A 24,793-nucleotide genomic window follows, 5' to 3' on the forward strand; every position below is an offset into this window, starting at 1 on the left:
CTCCACACTGACAGCATGGAGCCTGATAGGGGGCTTGAACTCACAAAATGAGATCATGACTTGAGCTGAAGTCAGATGCTTAACTGACTGAGCCACTCAAGCACCCAGATCTCAGTATTTCTTAACGATAGACACGGTCTTATCTGTCTGTACCCTTTCTGTGATTGGGCTCTGTAAAATTCAGAATTCAGATTATCTGTATCACTCTTGGATTTTATTAAAAGGTGAGAGGCTATTCAGTGTAGCAGTTAACAGCATCGATTTGAATCTGTACTGCCTGGCTCTGAGCCCATATTGCTACTTACCATTGAGGTGATTTTAAGCAAATTACTTATTTCTTTGCCTATTTCCCTATGCCTATAACCCCATGAACTTAATAGTACTTACCTCATAGGGTAGTCTTGTGAGGATTAAATTAGTGTATGTAAAGTGTTTCGAGTGCAGCCTTGCACCAACAAGTGCTATGTAAGTATTAGTATTGTGCATTTTGGCAGTTCCTGAAAAATCCTTATACAGCTGTGAGACACAAAAAATGCTTAGGATCAAGATTGGGTACTTTTTTTTTTTTTTTTTTTTAAGTTTTAGGCATTATAATTAAACTTTAAGTTTTTGTTACTGTGTAATAGCTAAAGTTTCAGGCAAAGAAATGGAATGTTGGGCTTGTGATTCTAATATTAAATCTGAAGCACATTGTAAACATAAAGTATTACAGTGTTGATGTATAAAGATGCTCATAGTGTTGCTTGCAGACATATCTTTTCCCTTTCCAGTGAGTATAGTATCAAAGTCTTGTGTGTCCTTTAGCAAAGTATGAAGGTTGTCATGAATCTTCTTTCTTTCTCTGTCTATAGATTCTGTGGTGTGCCCTTTTGGGCCACAATAGTTACTTCTTTAAGTACAGAAAAGAAGCTCAAGGCTTTCCCAATTGGTGTTAGTTCCCTGTGTTGTCCGTTTTGGCAGCTATAGAGAGAGTTGCTTTCCACACACCTGAACTTTGATATGCTTTGTAGAGGTGATCCCTACACTTGAGAGTATATCTGCTTATTCCTTGGGTACCCCCTTCTGATTGTGGATATGCATTTCAATGTTTGCAGTAGATATTTGGTGATAAAAGGGACCTTAGTTGCTTCTGTTACTCTCCAGTGTTTCTCAGGAACAATCAGAGCCCTTTACAAAATTTCCAGTGTTTTCTGTAGATGTTCACCAAGTTTGATCAAGAAAATCCACTCAAAAGGAATTAAGTAACGAGACAATTTCCATTGTTAACAGGGCATATGTAAATATATATACCATTTCTTTAGAGTAGTTTCATTTTTTCAAATAGTTACTAATCAGAGGAGGCTGATTTTGTGGTAAATTTAGGTAGAGGTTGCAGGGGTTAGTGTTGGTCAAAGCTGTGAAATCAAATAGAAAATCTCTCTCAGCTTAAAGTGATGCTGAGATTTCTAATAGATTTGTTTTTTCCTTCCTGGTTAACTCCTAAAATTCTAAGCAAGAATCAGCCTATACCATTGTCATATTTCATAATGAACTTGGAGTATTTAACAAGTCTGAAGTCAGTTTTATTCTTATCATAATAAAACATTTCAGGCCATTCAATCCAAGTGACAAAGAATCCAACCCATGTCACCAAGTTTGCTCTTTTTTTTTTTTAAGTTACATTTTCTGTTGCTCTAATTTTTGTCTGTTTTGATTTTGATTTTTTTACTTTTTGGTCTTTGATACCTTAATGTAATGATACTTAGTTTCCTATTATATATACTTACTGCTCCAAATTGGCCTGGGTTTGTGTTGTTTCTCTTTCTCTTTCCCTGAGTTTTTTTCTCATCTGAACAAGTCACATCTTTTTCTTCCTGTTCATTTGCACAGCGTTGCTTCTAAACAGGAGTGTCTTTATCCTGGGAGGCAGTGGAGGAAGCATGGAAGTCCTTGTGGAGCATTGCATTGCCAAGTGTGTTTTGTAGTCATGTGGTGCCAGTATCTGGGAAATTATAGGATGGGTTAGTATTAGAGCTTGGCAGCCTGTAAATCCCATGAGCTCCCAGTCTCATGGGTCATGAGAGTTGCAAATGACACTTGCTTAGGAGAAAGGTGAAGGGTATTCTGTAACTCTAGTGGTTCATACAGTTCTTGAACATGTACTGATTGCTAACAACTGCTGTCTCTCCCCCAGCCTACCCCACTGCCAATCTTTGTGCACAAGCACAGTTTTGGACCCAGCTATTTGAATTTATTTATGCTTTTACACCTTCTTCCTTTCATAAAGATTTAAGCTGGTTTATGACTTGAGTTGAAACAAAGAAAAAAAGAGGAGACCTGAAATGGTCTGTCCCCTGCCAACCAGAAGCCTCCTGTGGTATCCAAACAGAATAGTTGCCTCAGTCTGTCAGCACTTCTGTCTTTGAAGGTGGTTTCTGCTTGAAAAGTGGTGACTATTAGCATAGCTTTGGGATAATTGCTTCTCCTTCCTCTCTTGGGATACATTTTTTTTTTTTTTCCAGATACTTCCCTGTTCTTCTTGACTTTGTTTTTCCAGAAGATTCACCCTGTGATTAATATGTTTTGGGTGCCCACTTGAACTTAACTGTGGGATTACCTAATTCTGGGGCACCTTCACCAGACCGTCAGTGCTAAAGAGAGCAAAGGATCTTCTTGGTTAATAGAAAAAGCCACTGTGGAATGACTCTCAAAGTCCAGAAACATCCAGATTTTCTTTCAGTACTTTTTTCTGTTTGGAATAGCAGCTTTGCCTAGTATAGGGGAGGGAGGGGCTAGTTGGGAGGGCTTGTATTAAGGGGTTCAGAAACAGGGGATTTAAGTGTGTCTTTTGTGTTTGCAAGGCACTAACACCACTCCCGTCTGTATTTAAATGCTGTCCCCAGGTTACGACTATGGCTATGTCTGCGTGGAGTTTTCACTCTTGGAAGATGCCATCGGATGCATGGAGGCCAACCAGGTTGCTTTATACTTCGGTCAAATGATGCTGGAAGGATATATTTTTTCTATATGGGGAGGGAGGGTTTCACATGATTGAACTTTGGAAAGGTACCAGAAATCTGTATTTGGAGCATACCACATTCCAACTAGAAAATGGTTGTAAGGAGAAACTCTAGAAGAGGCTGGGAAGGTTTCTTTAGAAGAGTTAATGGGCACAAGTGTATTTTAAAAACTGGAGCCTAGTTGCAGTTGGACTAGATGCCAAAGACAGTAGATGGGCAAAAATGACAGGTCTGGAGTGCCTCCCTTTGGAGTGTGACTGATATGGAGAACCTAATGCAAAGAATAATCCTTGACTGTGTGTCATCTCAAGGGTTTGCCTGGCACAGGAATTCTAGGTCAGTACTTACACCCAGACCTAGGGTGAAGACCACTGATGGCAACTCCTGTGACACTCAGGTCCTGCCTGCATGTGCTGCTTTCTCAAGAGGGCCATCGGGGAGGAGAGAGAAGTAGATTATTCCTGTGTATTGCATTCATCATGGTTCTTTACAAATTGGAGTTTCATACTCAAGTTCTTGGCTGCATATAGACTGAGCTAGTGAATCTGAATCTGGACTTACCTTATGTTTGAAATATCTAGATGTAGGCAGCTTGCCACCTAGAGCTGTAATCTGGATCTTCAATAGTTTTGGAAGGAATTATGAAATGGATAGAGTCCTTGTCATGATGTTCCCTTGGGGAAAGTTATTTTCTTTGTGGTGTCTTAGTTCCTCTGTCTGGGAGAAAGAAGCTTAATGATACTGTTTTATTTTTATGTACCCACTGCCTGTACTTAACAGTGTGAATCACAGCTATATGCCCAAGATCTTAAGGCTCTGCCAGAGAAGAGTAGTAGTGCATGAGAACTCTTCTTCTCTTATAGCTTGATGGCCTTTCATCAGCTTTGTTCCATTCATCATGGCTCATGACACTTAACCTTTTCCCTTCTTTGGCCATGTTCTCCCCTTATGGGTATGGAGATGACATGCTGTAACCCTTTGGGAACAAGCACTAATTAGGGGAAACTTCATGTATCCATACCTATTGTTAGTAGTATAAATACTGTTAGATCCTCAGAAAATGACCGGATTAGGACCATATCCCCTTGACAGAGTTCTTGTTGACTGATTTGTTCATTGCCCATCAATAAGCCAGTCATTTAATAGATGCTAATTATATGTTAGAAACTGTGCTACCTAATGATATTTTGAGAGAATGAAGATCCCAATCTTTATGCTTATGGTCAAGTCCATTCTAATTGTCTGTCCTAATTTGAGAACACTCATTTAGTTTATGAACATCTTGTTCTCAGTGACTAATCATTAAGTCCTTTGCCACTGTGTTAAATAATACTGTGAGTAGTGGAAACATAAACGGGGGAGCCATGGCAGGTGCTATTCTTTTGTACCATTCTCCCAACTGTATGTGTTTCCTAGAAGAGTGTTACTTTTTATCAGAGTTATTTAATCTTTGATCTTAAAAAATAACAATATTGTGTCTTAATTGCCTTTTCCCTCTATCCCAACAAAAAATCCTGTCTGAAATTTCTAGCCCCTTGAAGAGAAATGTCAAATAGAATTAAGACAGCCTTCTTTAAAAACAGGGTTTATCCTGAGGCAGGGTTTCTTTTGGAGCCATATCTGGCAAAATGTGCATTTACACAAGCAGTGTGGAGGGAGAGTGGCCTTTAGACATCTCTACTCCCAGCCTCCCCACACATTCTGTGAACATGCTTAGGGCTCCTAGATTAGATCCCTGATGACCAACCCTTGCCTAGTGAATGAGATACCAGAACAAAGGAAGAGGAGTACCAAAATTCTTTTGGGGTGAAATAGGATGTTTTGACAGGTAGCCATCTTTATGCATATGGTATCATGAGGTACTCTGTGCAGCAGTACAAATAAGAGACAGCCTCTATCTTCCAGGAACTTGTAACAGACTAAGAAAGGTGACAGGCATTTTGGTATTCATAGATCCCATAGGGTATTCTCTCAAATACCAATTTTTTGTGTGATCTCGTTTTTAATATTCACTGGAGTTATTCCTTAATAAAGTAGCACTATATCCTTATTCAGTCAACTTCCTTTCCTAGCTTTTTATTCTTCCCCTAGTCATGGGACAGAGGGCATACTGCTTAGCACTGCCACACAACAGAATCCTCTCGCTGAACTGCATAGATTTCATGATCCACTCAGCATCCTCCTAATAATCTTTAGCACAACTCAGGGTATATGCAGGTCATTATGGTGGAAATATTTTTTTTTTAATTTTTTAATGTTTATTTACTTTTGAGAGAGAGAGGCAGACAGCATGAGTGGGGGAGGGGCAGAGAGAGAGGGAGACACAGGATCCGAAGCAGGCTCCAGGCCCTGAGCTGTCAGCACAGAGCCCGACATGGGGCTCAAACCCATGAACCACGAGATCGTGACCTGAGCCAAAGTCGGATGCTTAACCGACTGAGCTACCCAGGCGCCCCTGATGGAAAGATTTTTAAGAGTGGGATCTCCAGGGGATTTTTTTGTACCTAGATAGTATAGCACAGCAAAGAGGAGTATAGGTTCTGCATTCAGATGTTACTTCTTAGGTGGGTTGTCTCTGGCAAGTTTCTTTACCTCCCTCAGCCTCAGTTCCCTCTGTTACCAGTACCTCATGGGGCTCTGGTGTGGACTCAGTGAGATCATACATTCATGAATGCCTGCTGTGTGCCAGGCACTTTTCTCAACGCTGGAGATGCTGCAGTAAACAAGGTAGATTATATAACCTCTGTCTTAGTGTTTGAAGACAGAGCATAAGCAACTAGACAAATTTAAAATAATATATGATAGTCCTGAGTGCTGTGAAGATAACAGAGCAGGGTATTAAAGAATGCATGATGGGGGCAATTTTAGAAGGGGTAGTCAGGGAAGCTTCTTGAGGAGTGACATTACATTTGGTGAATAATGTATACAGAACACTTAGCATAGAATCTGGTACCTAATAAGCATTTGAAATTAGATGATCATCTCCTCCTCCTACTCCCTCTCCCTTCTTCGTGTCAAGTAATTTTCAATCATAATTCTAGGAAAATAAATTTATTTCTTATATCTGGATATTCTTTAAGAAAATGGATGTGGTTCAAGCTCCCAGTAACACAATACAAAATCTTATGAGAGACATAAGTATGTGAGAGAAGTCCTCAGAGTGGATAAACCAAGTGTTTATGGAAGATGAATGTCTCTGTCTATTCATTCATTCTCCTACCCTCCAGGTTTTACTTTAGATCAAATTGGTACAGATTCTGAGTCACCATCTGCTGGGCACCTCTAAGTAGAATCTGTGTATATGCTTCCGAAGAGGTTTCTGTCAAATGTTTTGGGTTGGTATTTTTTGGTTTTTCTTATTGTTTTATAATTCTTTTTATCCTGATTCTTGATGTGAAATGTCTTTTATTTATCATTGACTGATACTTGCAAGTCTAGGGTAAGGGAGTAAAGGAGGCTTCTGCCAGCTTGCTTTGTCAAATATTGTGGAGTAAGTGTGCCTTAGAGAGGCAGGATGATAACCAAGGCCCCACTAGCCCTTTCCCAGCGCCTTCGTGGAGGCATCAGACAGTAGGACACTCTGCAGCAGTACTGAGCATTGTGGTCAAGAGGACTCCTCAGGGCATCATTTAGCAAGCAGCTGTCTGGGGAAGTAATTTCCAGCAGAGGTCTGTCAGCTCATACCTTCACCTCTCTCTGTCTAGGAGATGTAGAAAGCCCGAAACACTGTGAGGCAGGGTTTTTTATTCCACCCCTACTGGGAAAGGGATTTCTAGCAGTGTCACTTATCCTGGGCTTTCTCTGTTGTCCAAGTCCCTGCAGGTTGAGGGTGAATATTACCTCCTCTTGCTGTGTGTGCCATTTCACTGGGACTTAAGGAAAGTGTAAGAGCATGTGTTAGCATATCGAACCTTTTCATCAGTTACCCAGTTGTGAGTATACTAGCTCTTTCAAACTGTTGTCATTTGGTCTAAAGGAATTAGCATTTCATTTTCTTCAGTTAGTAGGTGTGGTGTTTGTTGCCTGTTCCCATTCAGCCAAATGTTTACTAAAATGCCCTTATAAAAGATAGCTTTGGAAGAATTCATTTCTCTGGAATTTTTACTCAACTTTTGTAGCATCATTGGCCTTCTTTAGCTGAAGATGACATGGCTGTATGACAGAATTAGCCTGACTTTATAAAATGCAAGGAAAAGATGCCATTATCACCTAACATGAAAATTCCTTCAGACTGGCATGGGGTCGGGGGGAGGGGGTGGATGGAGGCTATAGAATACGTGAAGGTTTATGAGGTACTGTTTTTTGTGTCAACAAAGTTAAGAGAATTTGGGTTTTAGAAGATACCAGGATGTCCAGGGTGTTTCTGAAGGTAATGTGAAGGAAGCCAAATCTTAAATGGTATCTGTCTTTATGATTAAAATGAGATCAATGGCGAAAGCTTGTTTAGGGGGATAGGAAGACCATTTACCTCGATGGAAAAAATGGGTGAAAATACCATTTGTTGGAATTTTATTCAAGTTGATAACAATATTGTATGAAATACTCCGGTATTGAAGTTGTGTGCATTCCAAATAACAAAAAAGTATAATCTTATAAATTCCTGCAAGATTGTGGTGTTGTGTAAACCCACTCCCCAAATCTACTTCACTGAAGAGAATGTGGCACCCCAGCCAGAGCTCAGCTTTATAACTTGTGGTTGAATCATGCCATCTTCCTAGAAATATCAATTTCATTGCCTTCTCCTGATTGCCCTCAGCAGAGGTTATTGGTGGGAAACAGAAAAGAAAATGCATTCTAAAATGAGTGTAAATCATTAGTTACTAAAGATTCTTGCTGTCAGGGTATTTAGAAGAATTATCTATCTAGTAATTGAGTCTTGGCTGGCATGAGGCAGTATATCCTAGTAGTCACATACATGAAGGCCCGACTGACTGCCTAGGGTTGCATCCCAGCTCCGTCACCTTCTCCTGTGTGATTTGGACAAGTAGCTTAATGTCCCTGTGTCTCAGTGTCCTCTCACACTTCTAGGAATTAAATGAGTTAATGCATGATTAGAACTGGGCCTGGCACACAGTGAATATTGAGTGTATATTTATTATTATCACAGCAACTTCACATCTGAGTGGAATAAGAAAGTCTTAAGTTACAGTAGCCTCAGTCCATCTGGGCTTTGTGGAGTAGCTAGCTAAAAAGGGATTTGGTGGCAGTGCGCAGGAGAATTATTTTTACATCAACAGTACTTCCCATTTAGCCTGTTGACTGGGACCGATTATCAGGGGACTGCCTCCAGGTCTTTTGAGGAGCTTCTGCATTAGCCTTCAAATCTTAAATTCTCTCAAGAGAAAGAGCCAGAGATGCACCATATGGGGGACATAGAGTATTGTTAGACCACACTACAAATCCAGCCTGTGGCTTTAAAACCCTAACCTCTGATGACCAGCCCCTGGCTTTGCCATATCTCAGACTTTCTGCAATAATTATAAAGGGTGTTTTGAAGTGGATTCAGTTTAATTTTCCTGAATCTTTTGGCAGTTTTAAGGGGGAACTTTCAGTGTGTCTCCTGTGATGAGGTTTATAATTTTTGTCATAAATATATATATCATGGCTCATTTCTGTAGTAATTTCTGTTCATTTCTTGAGGTAATTTAGTTCTTAATTTATTCTAAATTGGGAATGTACCTATAGATTTCAACTTTGTTCTTTGATCTTGTCATCTCTTTCAGCTGATATTTTTAGTTAATGTTTGTACTTTTTATAAAAACGGGGTTGTACGAAGTGCTAATTTTCAGCCTTGTGGCCTTTGGAACTTGATTACAGTTATTGAAAAAAAAACAATATGTATATTCTAAATAACTAGCTCAGGGGTTATACAAAAGCACAGTTCAGTTTGTGATCTTGATTATAACTTTGGTTTATGATTTTGTATACCTCCAGAGAGTATAGGGTTAGGAGCACTGAGAGATTTAGAATTCCAGCTTTGTCACTTCCTAGTTCATTTGTAACTTCATAATCTTAGTGTCTCATCTGTAAGATGGAGGGATAATCACAGTACCCACCTCAGAGCAGTTGTGAGATTAATTGCGTGTGAAGTGCTTGGTATAGTGGCCAGCATGTGGTGCGTGCTTCCTACCAGAAGAGGTTCTGAAGAGAGTGATTCTATAACACTAGACCCTGCTTGGTTGTCCTCCTTTTCCTTGGCTACTTATCCACCTCTTGGGACTCAGGGACGCCTGAGAAGTGGTATTGCTGCTTTGGGTGGCACCTAGATCTTTGGCAACCAGTTCTGATGGTGGTTGAGACTAGGATGCATAGACTGAAAGCATCTGCGGGATGATTGCACAGGTGTCCAGGTATGTGAGGGAAGAGGACCATGGCCACACCACCACTCCCGTGGGTGGGGAGCCTTGTTTCTGAGGCTAGCTAGCATTACTGCTAGTTCTCCCATTACAGAATTCTCTTAGGCTACAGGTAACATTCAATGTTAGTAGGCATCTTGTCCATCTTGATGAACCTGAAGGTTACAAAGAGTCTTTGTGTCTCATTCTCCCTAGGCCAAGTGTTCGGATGCTGTCATTCCACCTTCTAACTTATTTACATATGAGATAAATATATATTCTATATAATATGTATTTCTTATTGAGAACATTGATGGTATGACTGATAATCATGGATAAGCTTATCTAGATAAATAATTTTTAATCTCACAATGTGAGATTAGCAATGCTAACATTGTATACTAATGATGTGTATTTTTCCAAATTCTAGGACTACGTGAAATTTGTGTTTAATCTGCATAAATGCTATTTTCAAAGGAAAATCAATAGAGGAAGAAGCTTATCACAGAAAGTAGATGATTGGTTTTACCAGCCACTTAGGGGGAAGTGCTCTCAAGAGGGAATAGTGAGTTGGGATGCCTGGGTGGCTTAGTTAAATATCAGGCTTTAGCTCAGGTCATGATCTCACGGTTTGTGAGTTTGAGCCCCACATCAGCCTCTCCACTGTCAGCATGGTGCCCACTTTGGATCCTTTGTCTCCCTCTCTGTCTGCCTCTCCCCTGCTCATGCTTTCTCTCTCTCTCAAAAATAAGCATTTAAAAAAACAAAGGAATGGTGAGTGACTGCTAATGGGTAATAGGGTGATGAAATGTTCTAGAATTAGTAGTAATTGACCAACCTTGTGAATATACTAAACCCATTGCATTGTATAAAGCACAATAAAAGAGTCAATTTGGGGTGCCCGGGTGGCTTAGTTGGTTACGCATCCAGCTTTGGCTCAGGTCATGATCAAGCCCCACATTGGACTCTGCTGAAGGCTCAGAGCCTGGAGTCTGCATCAGATTCGGTGTCTCCCTCTCTTTTTGCCCCTCCCCCACTCACTCTCTGTCTCTCTCAAAAATAAATAAGTAAACATTAAAAAAATTTTTTAAAAGAGTAAATTTTATGGTATGTGAACTGTCTCTCAATTAAAGAAAAAGTATTTAAACTTAGCATGGAAATTAGTTCAGGGTCCCAGTCCAATGGGAATGAGTGCAGCTCTAAAAATAAAATACAGATTAGATTCATTTACCAAAAAAGAAGAGTGTATATAATTTTGTGTGAAAGCTAGAGACTTAGAATTTCATTCTTTTTTTTTTTTTTTTTAATTTTTTTTTCAACGTTTTTTATTTATTTTTGGGACAGAGAGAGACAGACAGAGCATGAACAGGGGACGGGCAGAGAGAGAGGGAGACACAGAATCTGAAACAGGCTCCAGGCTCCGAGCCATCAGCCCAGAGCCTGACGCGGGGCTCGAACTCACAGACCGCGAGATCGTGACCTGGCTGAAGTCGGACGCTTAACCGACTGCGCCACCCAGGCGCCCCTAGAATTTCATTCTTAAAATGTAAAAGAATTTCTTTGCTAATGGTATCAACTTACCACAGAAGAACACTTAGGCTGAAAATCTGAAAGCTGATGGTTGGAATTGATAACAAACCCCATTTGAAGTGGCCACATGGCTTGTGCACAGTAGTTGTTCAGTAGAGTTGAGTGGGCTTTCTGCTTTAGTATGCATACAGTTAGAAATTCATGAAAGGACTGTTTGAAGTAGATTTGAAATAAAAATGCCATTTAGGAGGCGCCTGGGTGGGTCACTTGGTTAAGCATTTGACTTTGACTCAGGTCACGATCTCGTGGTTTGTGGGTCTGAGCCCCGTGTTGGGCTCTGTGCAGACAGCTCACAGCCTGGAACCTGCTTTGGATTCTGTGTCTCCCTCTCTCTCAGCCCCTCCCTCGCACTTGCTGTCTGTCTGTCTGTCTGTCTGTCTGTCTCTCTCTCTCTCTCACAGATAAATATACATTTTTTAAAAATGTCATTTAGAAAATCCTTGGACTACTTTTTAGAGGCGGTATTCCTGTAACCGGATGATTAGTAGGTACCAATGTGGATCTTTACTATTTTCCTGGAATTTTTAACCAGAGCTCAAAGTGGGGGTGAGGGTTGGGGGCAGAGGACCAGATCCCAGCTGGAATACGTTCCTTTCCTGTATATCTTTCTTAGAGGTTTCTTTCCAGCAGCATTGACATTGTGATTGTCATCTTTGATCTCTAGTACGAGGGGAATTACAGGGGTCTTTTTTTGTTTTTGTTTTTTAGAAAAAGAATCACTGTGATAATTTAGATACCATAGAATTCACTCATTTTAAGTGTACAATTCAATAATTTTTAGTAAGTTCACCCAGTGTGCCTCTATCATCATAGCCTAGTGTTAGAACGTCTCCAATAAGATCACTGTTTGAGGTTCATTTTGTTTAATGATTTCAGACTCATTGAAATGTTACAAAAACAATGCAAAGACTTGCTTTATGCTTTGTACTCTTATTCATCAAATGTTAACATTTTACCACATTTGAATGCAGAGATTTTTGAATAGTAGTGGCCCCTTCTTTTGGAAAGAGGCATCCTTTGACTTGTCCTTCCCCCAGACCCTCTTTTGGTGGTTGGAGGTGCTCTTTGGTAGGGGAAGGTATGTGAATGTCTGGTGGGTTGAGTAGATGCTTTGGAAGATGTTTGGGGCTTAAGCCATCTTACCAGTGCTTCCAAGAAGGTCCCCTGCTGGGCACGGGCTGAGGTTGGGGTTGAGGTTGAGGGATGAGAAATAGGGCCAGATTCAAACGTCCCACTCTTGGGCCCTGTGAGGTTTTTGTGGAGCTTTCAGTAAACCAACAAATGTGTTTCCCCCATGTAAGAGCTGGCATTTGGATGCCTGATACTCAAAGAGAGACTACATGCTAGTCAGCATTAAACCAAGAAGCAATAGCAGCCAGGGAAAAGGGAACACAAAGTTACCTGCACGGGCTTGATAATGTTTTTGCAAGACAGTGGTTCTTAACAGTGGGGGAATGGTGGGGGAAACAGTGTTGACCCCCTTTCCACCCCTCCCCAACCATTGGACAGTTGGCAATTCTGGAGACATTTTTGTTGTTGCTACTGGCATCTATAGGGTAGAGGCCGGGAATGCTGCTGAATATCCTAAAATGCACAGGACAGCCCCCATATGACTTAATCTGCCTCCAACTGTCAGCAATAGTGCTGAGGTTGAGTAACCCCGATTTAAAGGGATAGGAATTGTGGTTAGCCAAAGAGAAAACGATCCATCTTGCCATGGATTGTCTCTTAATGAGTCTTTCTCCTTGCCTTCCTCCTGATCCTAACAGTGGGGAGTGATTGGTGGGGTTAGAAATGTAGCAAGAGTGCAGACACTGCTCCTGTTCTCCCTCCAGACTTGCATTCCCAAGCCTAGCTTGTGCCCTTGGGAGAGGAACTTTAGAATAAGACCTGTTGGGGGCACCTGGGTGGCTCGGTCGGTTAAATGTCCAACTTCGGCTCAGGTCATGATCTCAGAGTTCATGAGTTCAAGCCCAACGTCGGGCTCTGTGCTGACAACTCAGAGCCTGGAGCCTGATTCGGATTCTGTGTCTCCCTCTCTCTCTGTCCCTCCCCTGCTCGCACTGTCTCTCTCTCTCAAAAGTAAATAAACATTAAACAAAAAAAAATTTTTTTTTTTAATTAGAAGAAGCTTTCACAGAGCCATATAACCGGGGCCAGTGTACTGAACTAGTTATACAGACTAAACTCAAAATAAAAGATGCATATATTTTATCTTAATATAATAGCACTTTGCTGTAAACGGCACCTGCTTTGCTGGGTAATACTGACTGATCTGTCTGGAATCACATTGGAAATATCAGAAGCAACTCATGATGACTTTTGTTAACATGGTGAATTTTGAGCACCCACCATATGCAAGGTCCTAGGCTAGGTGGTATATATTTAATAATGAATAAAATGGGCACGTCTCCTTAGGTTCTAGTGGGATGAGGCTATTTCAAAGTTTTTAATTTTGGTGGGCATCTGGGTGCCTGCTGTCAGCACAGAGCCTGCTTCAGATCCTCTGTCCCCCTTTCTCTGACCCTTCCCCACTCGTGCACACGCTCTCTCTCTCTCTCTCTCTCTCTCTCTCAAAAATTAACATTTTTAAAAAGTTTTTAATTTTTTAGAACTTCCATTTTGGAATAATTCCAGACAATAAACAAATAAGTAAATGAATAAATACATATATTTTAAAAAGAAAAAAAAAAAAGGAATACCAGATACTCTTTACTCCTACATTTCATAGTACAGTCATCACAACCAGGAAGTTAACATAGGTATAATATTATCTGCAGAACTTTGTCGGATTTTGTCAGTTGTTCCGCTTTTTTCTGGTTTAGTATGCAATCCAGGATCACATGTTATCCTATCCTTTTTTTTCTCTGTGACATTTTCTCAGTCTTTGTCCTTCATGTCCTTAACAATTCTGAAGAGTTACATTGTAGGACATCTCTCAGTTTGGATTTGTCTATTTTCTTACGAAATTCAAGTTAATACATTTTTAGCAAGAATACCACAGGTGTTGGGGCACCTGGGTGGCTTAGTCGGTTAAGTGTCTGACTTCGGCTCAGGTCATGATCTCATCATTTGTGAGTGCAAGCCCTGCATTGGGCTCTGCGCTGAGAATCTCCGCTTGAGATTCTCTCCCTCTCCCTCTCTCTGCCCCTACTCCACTTGCTCTCTCTCTCTCTCTCAAAATAAATAAACTTAAAAAAGAAAACCACAGGTGATGTGGGGTCTTTCCATTACTACTGATGTTAACTTAGACCATTTGGGTAAGGTGGTATTACTCTACTATAAAGTTGCTATTTTAGGTATAATTAACTTAATAATTAACTAATTAGTAAGTGTCTTATAGGGCATACTTTGAGATTATATAAATGTTCTGCTTCTCAGTATACCCTTTTCACTTAATTATAGCATTCACTGATGATTCTTGTAACAGTTACTACTGTGGGGTTTGTGTAATGGTAATTCTCTATTTCTGTCATTCTTTACGTATTTGTTAGAATTCTTTTATGAGAAAGAGCCATCCCTTCTCCCTTATAAAACTATGATTTCATAATGATAATTCCAATTCCGGTTCAGTATCACAGTTCTCCAGCTTTACCCCAATCTGAATTATAATTCCTTTCCCTAACAGTGAAAATCTTAGGTCTCATTATCCGCAATGTATTTACTTATTTGCTCAGTCCTAGAGTATACATAAAGTAGTTTCAGAATTGTTTGTTCATACCCCTGTGAAAAACTAGAGTACAGTACTTCAGGACAGTTCTTTTTGTTATCAGCTTGTGAGTATGTAATCAAAATTCTGTGTTCCAAAGTTACCTAGGTTAGTTCTTCACCACCTCATCGACTCTTGAGTATGTTGTTATTCGCTCTGTAGAAAAAGTGGAGAACACAAGTTAAAGAAAAGAGTTAACATTTCCAATAAACTGTTATTCTTTTTCTCAGTGTTCTTTATCAAGTTGAAGAGGTTCCATTTATTCCTACTTTGCTGAGAGTTTTTATCATAAACATGTGTTGGATTTTGTCCAGTGTTTTTTCTGCATCTAATGATAGGACTATGTGATTTTTTTTCTTCTTTTTTTTTTTTTTCAACGTTTTTTATTTATTTTTGGGACAGAGAGAGACAGAGCATGAACGGGGGAGGGGCAGAGAGAGAGGGAGACACAGAATCTGAAACAGGCTCCAGGCTCCGAGCCATCAGCCCAGAGCCTGACGCGGGGCTCGAACTCACGGACCGCGAGATCGTGACCTGGCTGAAGTCGGACGCTCAACCGACTGCGCCACCCAGGCGCCCCGATTTTTTTTCTTCTTTAGCCTGTTGATGTCATGGAGTACATAAATGGTTTTTGAAAGTTGAACCTGGCCTGCATACCTGGAATAAACCCCAATTGGTTACGGTGCATAATTTTTTTTCATGTTTATTTATTTATTTTGAGACAGTGAATGAGAGTGTGTGTGTAGCAGGAGATGGGCAGAGAGAGAATCCCACGCAGGCTCTGCACTGTCAGCTCAGAGCTCCACGAAGGGCTGGATCTCACAAACTGTGAGATCATGACTTGAACCCAAATCAAGAGTTGGTTGCTTGGGGCATCTAGGTGGCTCAGTCAGTTAAGCATCTGACTTCGGCTCAGGTCATGATCCCGAGGTTTGTGGGTTTGAGCCCCGGTGTCTGGCTCTGTGCTGACAGCTTGGAGCTTGGAGCCTGCTCCCTGCTTGTGTGCGTTCTCCCCCTCCCTCCCTCCCTCCCTCTCTCTCTCTCTCTCTCTCTCTCAAAAACAAACTTTAAAAAAAAAAAGAGAGAGAGACACTTAACTGACTGAGCCACCCAGGTGCCCCAGTATAATTCTTTTTATGCGTAGTTCGTTTTGATTTGATGTTACTCTGTTGAGGATTTTGCATTATCATGGAGATAATTGATCCGTGGTTCTTTTCTTGTAGTGTCTTTGTCTGATTTTGGTAATGGGTGTTGCCTGCTACATAGAATGAGTTAGCAAGTATTCTTTCTACTTCTATCTTCTGGAAGAGATTGTAGAAAGTTAGTGTAATTTCTTTCTTAAATGTTTGGTTGGCTTCATCAGTGAACCCATCTGGGCTTGGTGCTTTCAATTTTGGAAGATTATTAATTAACCAATTTCTTTAATAGATATAGGTCTATCCAGATTGTCTTTTCCTTTTTTTTTTTCTTTTAATGTTTATTTATTTATTTATTTACTTATTTTGAGCAGGAGTGCGTGTGCATGAGCATGAGTGGGGAGAGGCAAGAGAGAATCCCAGGTTCTGCGTAGTCACCGTGGAGCCTGACAGGGTGCTCGAACCCACCAACCGTGAGATCACGATCTGAGCTGAATCAAGAGTCAGATGCTTAACCTACTGAGCTGCCTGTCTTTTCCTTTTTGTATGAGTTTTGGCAGATTGGGTTTTTTTGAGAATTAGACTTTTTCATCTAGGTTATCAATTTTGTTGGGCATACAGTTATTCATAACATTCCTTTATTATTTTAATGTTCAGGAAGTCAGCAGTGATGGCCCCTATTTCATTTTTAAAGTTTTATTTAACTGGGGCACCTGGGTGGCTCAGTCGGTTGAGCGACTGACTTCGGCTCAGGTCATGATCTCCCGCTCTTTGAGTTGCAGCCCCGCATCGGGCTCTGTGCTGACAGCTCAGAGCCTGGAGCCTGCTTCGGATTCTGTGTCTCCCTCTCTCTCTGGCCCTCCCCCATTCATGCTCTGTCTCTCTCTGTCTCAAAAATAAATAAACGTTAAAGTTTTATTTAAGTGATCTCTATACCCAGTGTGGGGCTTGAACTTAACCCTGAGATCAAGAGTCACATGCTCTTCCTACATATCCAGCCAGGCGCCCCTCTGCTCTAATTTTTATCATTTCTTTTCTTCTGCTTACTTTGGATTTAATTTGTTTTTCTTTTTCTAGTTTCCTGAAGTGGAAGCTTAGGTTATTCATTTTAGATATTCCCTTTTTTCTATTATGTGCATTCAGTGCTTTACATTTCCCTCTAAGCACAACTTTCACTGCATCCCACAAATTTGGTTGTGTTTACAATTTCAGTTAGTTTAAAAAAAAAAAATTATTGAGAGATTTCTTCTTTCCCCCTGTGTTACTTAGAAATGTGTTGTTTAATCTCCAACTATTGGGAGATTTATACCTGTGTTTCTGTTATTGATTTTTATTTGAATTCTTTTGTGGTCTGAGAGCATACATTGTATAATTTTGTATTTTAAATTTGTTAAGGTGTGCTTTAGGGCCCAGAATGTTCCATATGAGCTTGAGAAGAATGTGTACCTTCTCTTGTTAGATGACCTATTCTGTAAATACTGATTAGACTACTGCCGTTATTTTGATGTTTGCCTTTCCAGATTTTTCTGTGCACATATCATCTGTGATCACTATATTTACAAAGTAGGATAGTCTTGTGCATATGATTTATAATCTTTTTATTTCAAGTATTGTGAACATATTTCCTTGTTATTAAATACATTTTTATCACATCATTTTTGTTGGCGATATAATGCTCCATGGTTTAGATCACCATGATTTAACTAGTTCTTCATTTGACATTTTGAGGACTTTATTTTTATTAAATAATCCTGTCATGAATACCCCCATAGCTAAATAGTCACACATCCTTCATTACTTAAGTGAATTTCCTCTAGGTAAACTTGTCAGATTAAGCGGTAAACATGTTTTATGACTTGTTCAATGTAGTCAGACTGCCATCTAGAAGTTTCCTGATTTATTCTTCTGTCAGCAATGTTTCATTGTACCTGTCCTCCCTGCATCCCAACCAGTGCCAAGCATTAATAACAGTATTTATACTGCTTAGTGGTACATGGGTATTTGTTATTGTATTCTCTGATTCTGTGTGTGTGTGTTAGAAACATTTCATATCTGGCCATTTGCAGAAACGCGGATGGAACTGGAGGGTATTATGCTAAGTGAAATAAGTCAGGCAGAGAAAGACAGATACCATATGTTTTCACTCATATGTGGATCCTGAGAAACTTAACAGAAGACCATGGGGGAGGGTACGGGGGGAGCAGAGAAAAAAGTTAACAGAGAGGGAGGGAGGCAAACCATAAGAGACTCTTAAATAACTGAGAACAGGGGCGCCCGGGTGGCTCAGTCGGTTGAGCGTCTGACTTCGGCTGAGGTCATGATCTCGCAGTTTGTGAGTACGAGCTCCGTGTCGGGCTCTGTGCTGACAGCTCAGAGCCTGGAGCCCGTTTCAGATTCTGTGTCTCCCTCTCTCTCTGCCTCTCCCCTGCTCATGCTCTGTCTCTCTCTGTCTCTCAAAAATGAATAAACGTTAATAAAAATCTTAAAAAAAAAAATACTGAGAACAAACTGAAGGTTGATGGGGGGTGGGGGAGAAGGGAAAGTGGGTGATGGGTATTGAGGAGGGCACCTGTTGGGATGAGCACTGGGTGTTATATGGAAACCAATTTGACAATAAATTATATTTAAAAAAAATTTTGTATCTTTTAAAAATGTTGCCAGTGTTGGGGTACCTGGGTGGCTCAGTCAGTTAAGTGTCCAGCTCTTGGTTTCAGCTCAGGTCATGATCTCACAGTTTGTGAGTTTGAGCCCTGCATCAGGCTCTGCATTGACAGCATGGAGCCTGCTTGGGATTCTCTCTCTCCCTCTATATCTGCCCCTCCCCTGCACGTACACTCTCCCTCCCTCCCTCCCTCCCTCCCTCTCTCTCTCTCTCTCCCTCTCTCCCTCCCTCCCTCCCTCCCTCCCTCCCTCCCTCCCTCTCTTTCTCTCTCTCTCTCTCAAAATAAATAAGTAAACTTTTAAAAAAAGTAAAAATAAGAAAAAGAATGTTGCCAGTGTAACAAAGGGAATGATTTGATTTTCCTGTCTTAGGTTATTAGTGAGATAGAACATTTTTACATTTGATTACTGGTTATTTGTATTTCTTTTATAAGTTGTTGGTTCTTGATACATATTCAGCTAAAAGAGAAAAGGCAGAACATCTTAGTTACTGTGTCTAGTCTTAAGGTAAATACGTAGGGAACATCTGCTAGACTTTTTTGAAATGCTGAAAATTAGTATATTACCTGAATATGAGATAGGGTTACCTAAGGACTTACCCCTCAGAAAAGATTTTTTTTTTTTTTTTTTTTTTTAAGATCTTACAAAGTCTTTGCTGTTCTGGAGTCTTCCCAATTCTTTTGAGTCACAAAGTATTATTTGAGGATGATATACTAATCACCTACTTAAGCCCATTCTAATTTTAGATTCTGATGTTTTAAAGAAGTAAAGAAATTTTAAAATTTCAGTGATTATTCTGAGGTTATAATCACACAGAATGTCGGATAACTTTTTTTTTAAGTTTATTTATTTGTTTTGAGAGAGAGTGTGAGTGGGGGAGAGGCAGAGAAAGAGGGAGCAGCATATCTGAAGCAGGCTCTATGCTGACAGCAGAAAGCCATATGTGGGGCTCAAACTCAAGAACCACAAGATCATGACCTGAGCTGAAGTCAGACACTTAACCGGCTGAGGCACCCAGGCGCCCCTTGGATAACATTTTTAATAAAAGAGGTATTCAGGGGGCACCTGGGTGGCTTAGTTGGTTGGGCATCTGATTTCGGCTCAGGTCATGATCTCACAGCTTGTGAGTTCAAGCCCGACGTCGGGCTCTGTGCTGACAGCTCAGAGCCTGGATCCTGCTTCAGATTCTTTCTCTCTCTCTCTCTCTCTCTCTCTCTCTCTGCCCTTCCCTTGCTCGTGTTTGGTCTCAAAAATAAATAAACACCAAAAAATTTTTTGAAAAAAAAATGAAGTATTCAAATTTACTTACAGGGCCAACAAAAGAATTGACTATTGCTATCATAATTTTATGCCAAAAGGTACTGTGGCTTAGCATAAACTTTCTTACAATGACATTATTCTCAGATCCCAAGTGGTATACCTTAAGCATGTTCGATGGCAATTAAAATGATGTGCTCTAGTGGCACCTAAGTGGCTCAGTGGGTTAAGTGTCTGACTTCTGATTTCAGCTCAGGTCATGATCTCACGGTTATGAGATCAAACCCTGTTTCGAGTTCTGCACTAGGGATGGAGCCTGCTTAAGATTTATTCATTTTCTCTCTCTCTCTCTCTCTCTCTCTCTCTCTCTCTCTCAAAAATAAATAAATAATTTAAAAATGATGTGCTCTAGGAAATTGCTAGATGACCTAAAATGGCACTATCAGTGAGGGAACTGCAGCACATAAGGAGCTTGAATAAAATAGAAGGGTACATATGGAAAGGCCAGTGTCTTGAAATCATTATTCCTTTTCTTTCTTTGTCTCTCTCTCTTTCTGTATTACATACATACAGAAAAGAACATAGATCATAAGCATTACTGTTGAGTGAATAATCACGAATTGTATATACCTATTGTTTCAGTTTGGGCTGCTGTTACAAAATAACCATAGACGTGGTGGTTTATACAGTAGAAATTTGTTTTTCGTTGTTCTGGAGGCTGGAAAGTCCAAGGTCAAGGTGCCAGCCAATTCATTTCCCTGTGAAGGCCCTCTTCCTGGCTTGCAGATGGATGTCTTCTTGGTGTATCCTCACATGGTAGAGAAAGATGATCTCTGTCTCTTATCTCTTAGAGTAATAATTCCATTCATGAAGACTCTACCTTCATGACCCAATTACCTCCCAAAGCTGCCACTTCCAGATACCATCAGATTGGGGGTTAGGACTTCAGTATATAAATTGAAATGGTGGGGGAGGGTGGTTCACAAACATTCTATCCATAACACCTGTTACTACCGCCCAGGTTAATAAACAAAATGTTGTGTTATATGTAGAAGTCCCTCCTGCCTCTCCTGGCTGTTTTCCTTTCTACCCCTACCAGAGGTAGTCACTGTTGAAAGTTATAATACTGAAGAGTCCTTTTACTTGGTTTTGAGCCTTATGTATATGGAATCACACAGGATCTATTCTTCTACCTGACTTTTTTGTTTAGTATTATTTTTAAATTCATCTTCTGTATAGCTGGGTTCATTTTTGTTGTTATACAGTCTTACAGTGTAAGAGTATATCACAGGACCCCTGGGTGGCTCAGTCATTTAAGCGTCCATCTCTTGATCTCATCTCAGGTCTTGATCTTAGGGTCATTAGTTCAAGCCCCATGTTGGCTCTTTGCTGGGCATGAAGCCTACTTAAAAAAAAAGAGAGAGAGGGAGAAAGTATATTACAGTTTATTCATTACTTCTGTTAAAGGACATGTAAGGTTGGAGGGGTTATTATTTCAAAATTAATTCTCTTGGTGAATAGGTATACTCATTTCTCTTAATATAAACCCGTGAGTAGACTTGCTAGATTTTGTGTGTTATCTCCAGTCCGTAACCCAGTAGTTTAAATTTTCACTGATTGGGGCACCTGGGTATCTCAGTCAGTTAAGTGTCCAACTTAAGCTCAGGTCATGATCTCATGGTTCGTAGGTTCGAGCACTGCATCGGGTTCTGTGCTGACAGCTCAGAGCCTGGAGCCTGCTTCGGATTCTGTGTCTCCCTCTCTCTCTGCCCGTCCCCTGCTTGCACTCTATCTCCCTCTCTCAAAATAATAAGTAAACATTAAAAATAATCATAATAAACTTCCATTGATTGCTGCCTAGATATAATCATTCAGTAGCTATTGATCCCCCACTATGTTTATATGTCTGCCATTGTGTAGGTATTGGGGGTATAGTCATAATTATGACTATATTTTATAATTTAAATGTATAAAACTAAGTTAAGAAATTAAGTATAAGTGGATGTTCATATCCCTGAAAGTTCATTCATTCAAGGTCAATCAGATTGCTTTTTGGCCGTCTGTTTGTTGGAAAAATAAGTGTTCCTTTCTAGTTTTCTCTAATTTTCAGTTATGTGGTTATTAGGAACCAGAGCTTTGGGCCAAAAAAAGGGGCACAGTAAGGAGGATGCGTGTGTCAGTGATGTGCATGGTTAGAGGAGGCTAGCTGGAGGCAGATGCTCCCTGAGAGGCTGTGGGGTGGGGGCAGGTTAAGTGGGCCAGGGTATGGCAGAGAGGGAGGAACGAAATAACTGAATGGCTTCGTTCTGGCAATGGTCTTGTGGCCCTGAAAGCTTTTTTTGTTTGTTTGTTTTTTAATTGAGGTTTAAGCTACATACTATAAAATTAGCCCTTTTAAAGTATACTACTTAGGAGTTTTTAGTACATTCACAAGGTTATGCAACCGTAACCACTATGTAATTTCTGAACATTTTTATTTATTTCAAAAAGAAACCCTGTACCCATTATCAGTCAGTTTCCATTTCTTTCTACTCTCCCCTACCCATGATCTAAATGTCCATGAGTCTACTTTCTGTCTTTATACATTTGCCTACTCAAGATGTTTCATATAGGTGGGATCATACACTTTTTTGACTGTCTTCTTTCACTTAGCATCATGTTTTCAAAGTTCATCCATTTTGCTGTATGAATTAGTACCTCATCTCTTTTTATGGTTGAGTATATTCCATTGTATGGATGTAACACATTTTCTTTATCTGTTAATTCATTGATGGACATTAGGTTATTTCCACTTTGGGATATATGTATATATATACACACACACACACACACACACATATATATATATACATATATATAAAATGGTACTATGAACATTCATGTACACGCTTTTGTCTGGGCATAGGTTTTTCAAGTCTCTTGTATATGTATCTAGGACTAGAAATGTTAAAGCTTTTGTTTGTTTTTTTCAGGAGCTTTCTCCAAATGAATAGCTCATTAGATCCCGTATTAGAGTGGTGTAGTATTGAAAACATGGAATACTCACAGTTCCAGTGGCCAGGTTTCATTTTTATTTTGTACATTCATATTGTCATTTTGAATTCTCCTTTGGGCTGTTTTGTTTGTTTGTTTGTTTTTTACTGGATGTCTCAGGCTACTTGCTGCCCTGGATGTGGGTCTGTCTTTGTTATTTAGGTTTTGAGCATATCCAGGATTTGCAGTTGACACTTTAAGAGCTAATTTTCTTCTTTCCATTCCTTATAGATTCTCCTGCAACTATTAAATTGCACATTTATTGTTTCTGCCTATGTATTTAATAATGCTTATGCTGTCTAGCTCCTGAGGTATTTATTTTAAAGTTATAGGGTAAAGGTCTCTTTTTTCTTTGACTTGATTCTTGGGTAATGTGAATCTACACCAATATAGGATATGCTTGGCTCCCTACAATCTGGAGGAACGCCAACTCAGAGACATATTTCTGTTTGTTCCTATCAAGGTTCCAGGGTCAGGAGATCTCTTTAAGATCAGGGAACATTATATTGGCCACCTTGCCTAGAAGAATGCTTCTGTGGCTCTTCTAAGTGCTTAAATGAAGAGGCTCTCCATTGTCAGGCATTTGCTTAGGTATTTTAAAGATAGTACCAGACCCCTGAGAAATATGGAATAAAGAAGTAAACCGCTAAACCAGACAAAGTACCCAGATGATGACTGGCAAAGATCTATGTACAATAAAGCAAATGCCACCAGATATAATTGGACATCTCTAGATTGAAAGGTTCGTGAGGGCAGGGACCGTTTCTTTTCTTTTTTTCACCTTCTTTTGCCTTCGCTACCCAAATGGTTTGGAGCTATACCTGGCAACATATGATGTGTTAAATAAATATTTGTTAACTGGATAAATAAATTTTGAGTAGTTTCTGACTCCGTATTCCTTCTTTATAAGCTCTTAGCAATCTTTTTAGTTTCTGCATAATGTAGAAGGCTCTTGTCCTTCCAACATGAGCAGCCTCTTGACTTGCCAGATTCTGGTACTTCTATTAGCTTTCTGCCCTATAATTTTTTTTTTAACGTTTATTTATTTTTGAGACAGAGAGAGACAGAGCATGAACGGGGGAGGGTCAGAGAGAGAGGGAGACACAGAATCTGAAACAGGCTCCAGGCTCTGAGCTGTCAGCACAGAGCCCGACGCGGGGCTCGAACTCACGGACCGTGAGATCATGACCTGAGCCGAAGTTGGCTGCTTAACCGACTGAGCCACCCAGGCGCCCCTCTGCCCTATAATCTTTGATAGAAGATAGTAATATGCTGTTTCTGTTTTTGCCAGAGGTAGCCACATCTTGTTTGTTACAGCTTCCAATCTCCTGTCTGATTCTTGTCCTCATACTCTGGGGAGTAGTGAAAGAAACAACGTAGAAAGTGCAAGGTAGGTTATCAAGAGCCTTGCATTTAATCTTTAATTTGAAGACATGGGAGAGCCACAAGAATGCAAGAAAAATCAAGATTATGCTATAGGGAAACTCTTCTTGGGTAGTATATGGTCTTGACTAGACGGGAGAAACTGCAGAGAAGGCCTTAGGATCTAGGGCAGCAGTTGAAATGTGAAGAGGTGATGGTTTGCACTAAGGGCTGACAGCAGCTATGTAAGGGAAAAGTTAGGTTTGAAAGGCCTTTTGCACAAAGAATCTCTAATGTCTGTTAACACTGAATATTGGACAGAAAGGCAAAAAGAGGGCAGATTCAAAGGGCCACTCAGGTTAGAAGAATGGTAGTACCTTAAACAGAAATAAAGCATGTGGAAAAGAAGGCATTTGGGAGGCAGGGATGAAGATGAGTGTTTTAGATATATTGAGCGTGAGGTGACATCAGAACCTTATAAGACTGAAGCGTAGCAGAAAAATCGTGAGGTTTTTCCATTGCCACGTTTTGTTCTACTACGTAACTAGTTTATTCTACAGCTTTCTCTTTATTTCATAATCTTATGTTTTTTGAGCAAAATACCTACCTCTGTCTATCCCAGGTAATTTCTTTATTTTTTAAATTTTTATCCCGTGTGTGTGTGTGTGCGTGCGTGTGTGTGTGTGCGCGCATGTGCGCACAAGTGCTGGA

The 24,793-nt window shown here is 40.1% G+C and overlaps 1 protein-coding gene across 13 annotated transcripts in view; it reads left to right on the plus strand.

Annotated features, from left to right (window-relative positions):
• Positions 1-24,793, plus strand: part of RBM6 (RNA binding motif protein 6) — a 105,136-nt gene that overhangs the window by 45,482 nt on the left and 34,861 nt on the right. For 10 of the 13 annotated variants that reach the window (XM_049640501.1, XM_049640507.1, XM_049640500.1 and 7 more), the window contains one exon: positions 2,883-2,956. The exons of 2 other annotated variants lie outside the window; for them this stretch is intronic. In XM_049640501.1, the coding sequence (XP_049496458.1) occupies positions 2,883-2,956 (74 nt within the window). Of the gene's footprint in view, positions 1-2,882; positions 2,957-24,793 lie in introns of those variants that run through there. One more of the 13 variants, XM_049640509.1, reaches the window with a different exon arrangement.

This window comes from Panthera uncia, chromosome A2 (assembly GCF_023721935.1).
Source record: "Panthera uncia isolate 11264 chromosome A2, Puncia_PCG_1.0, whole genome shotgun sequence".
NCBI classification, from domain to species: domain Eukaryota; kingdom Metazoa; phylum Chordata; class Mammalia; order Carnivora; family Felidae; genus Panthera; species Panthera uncia.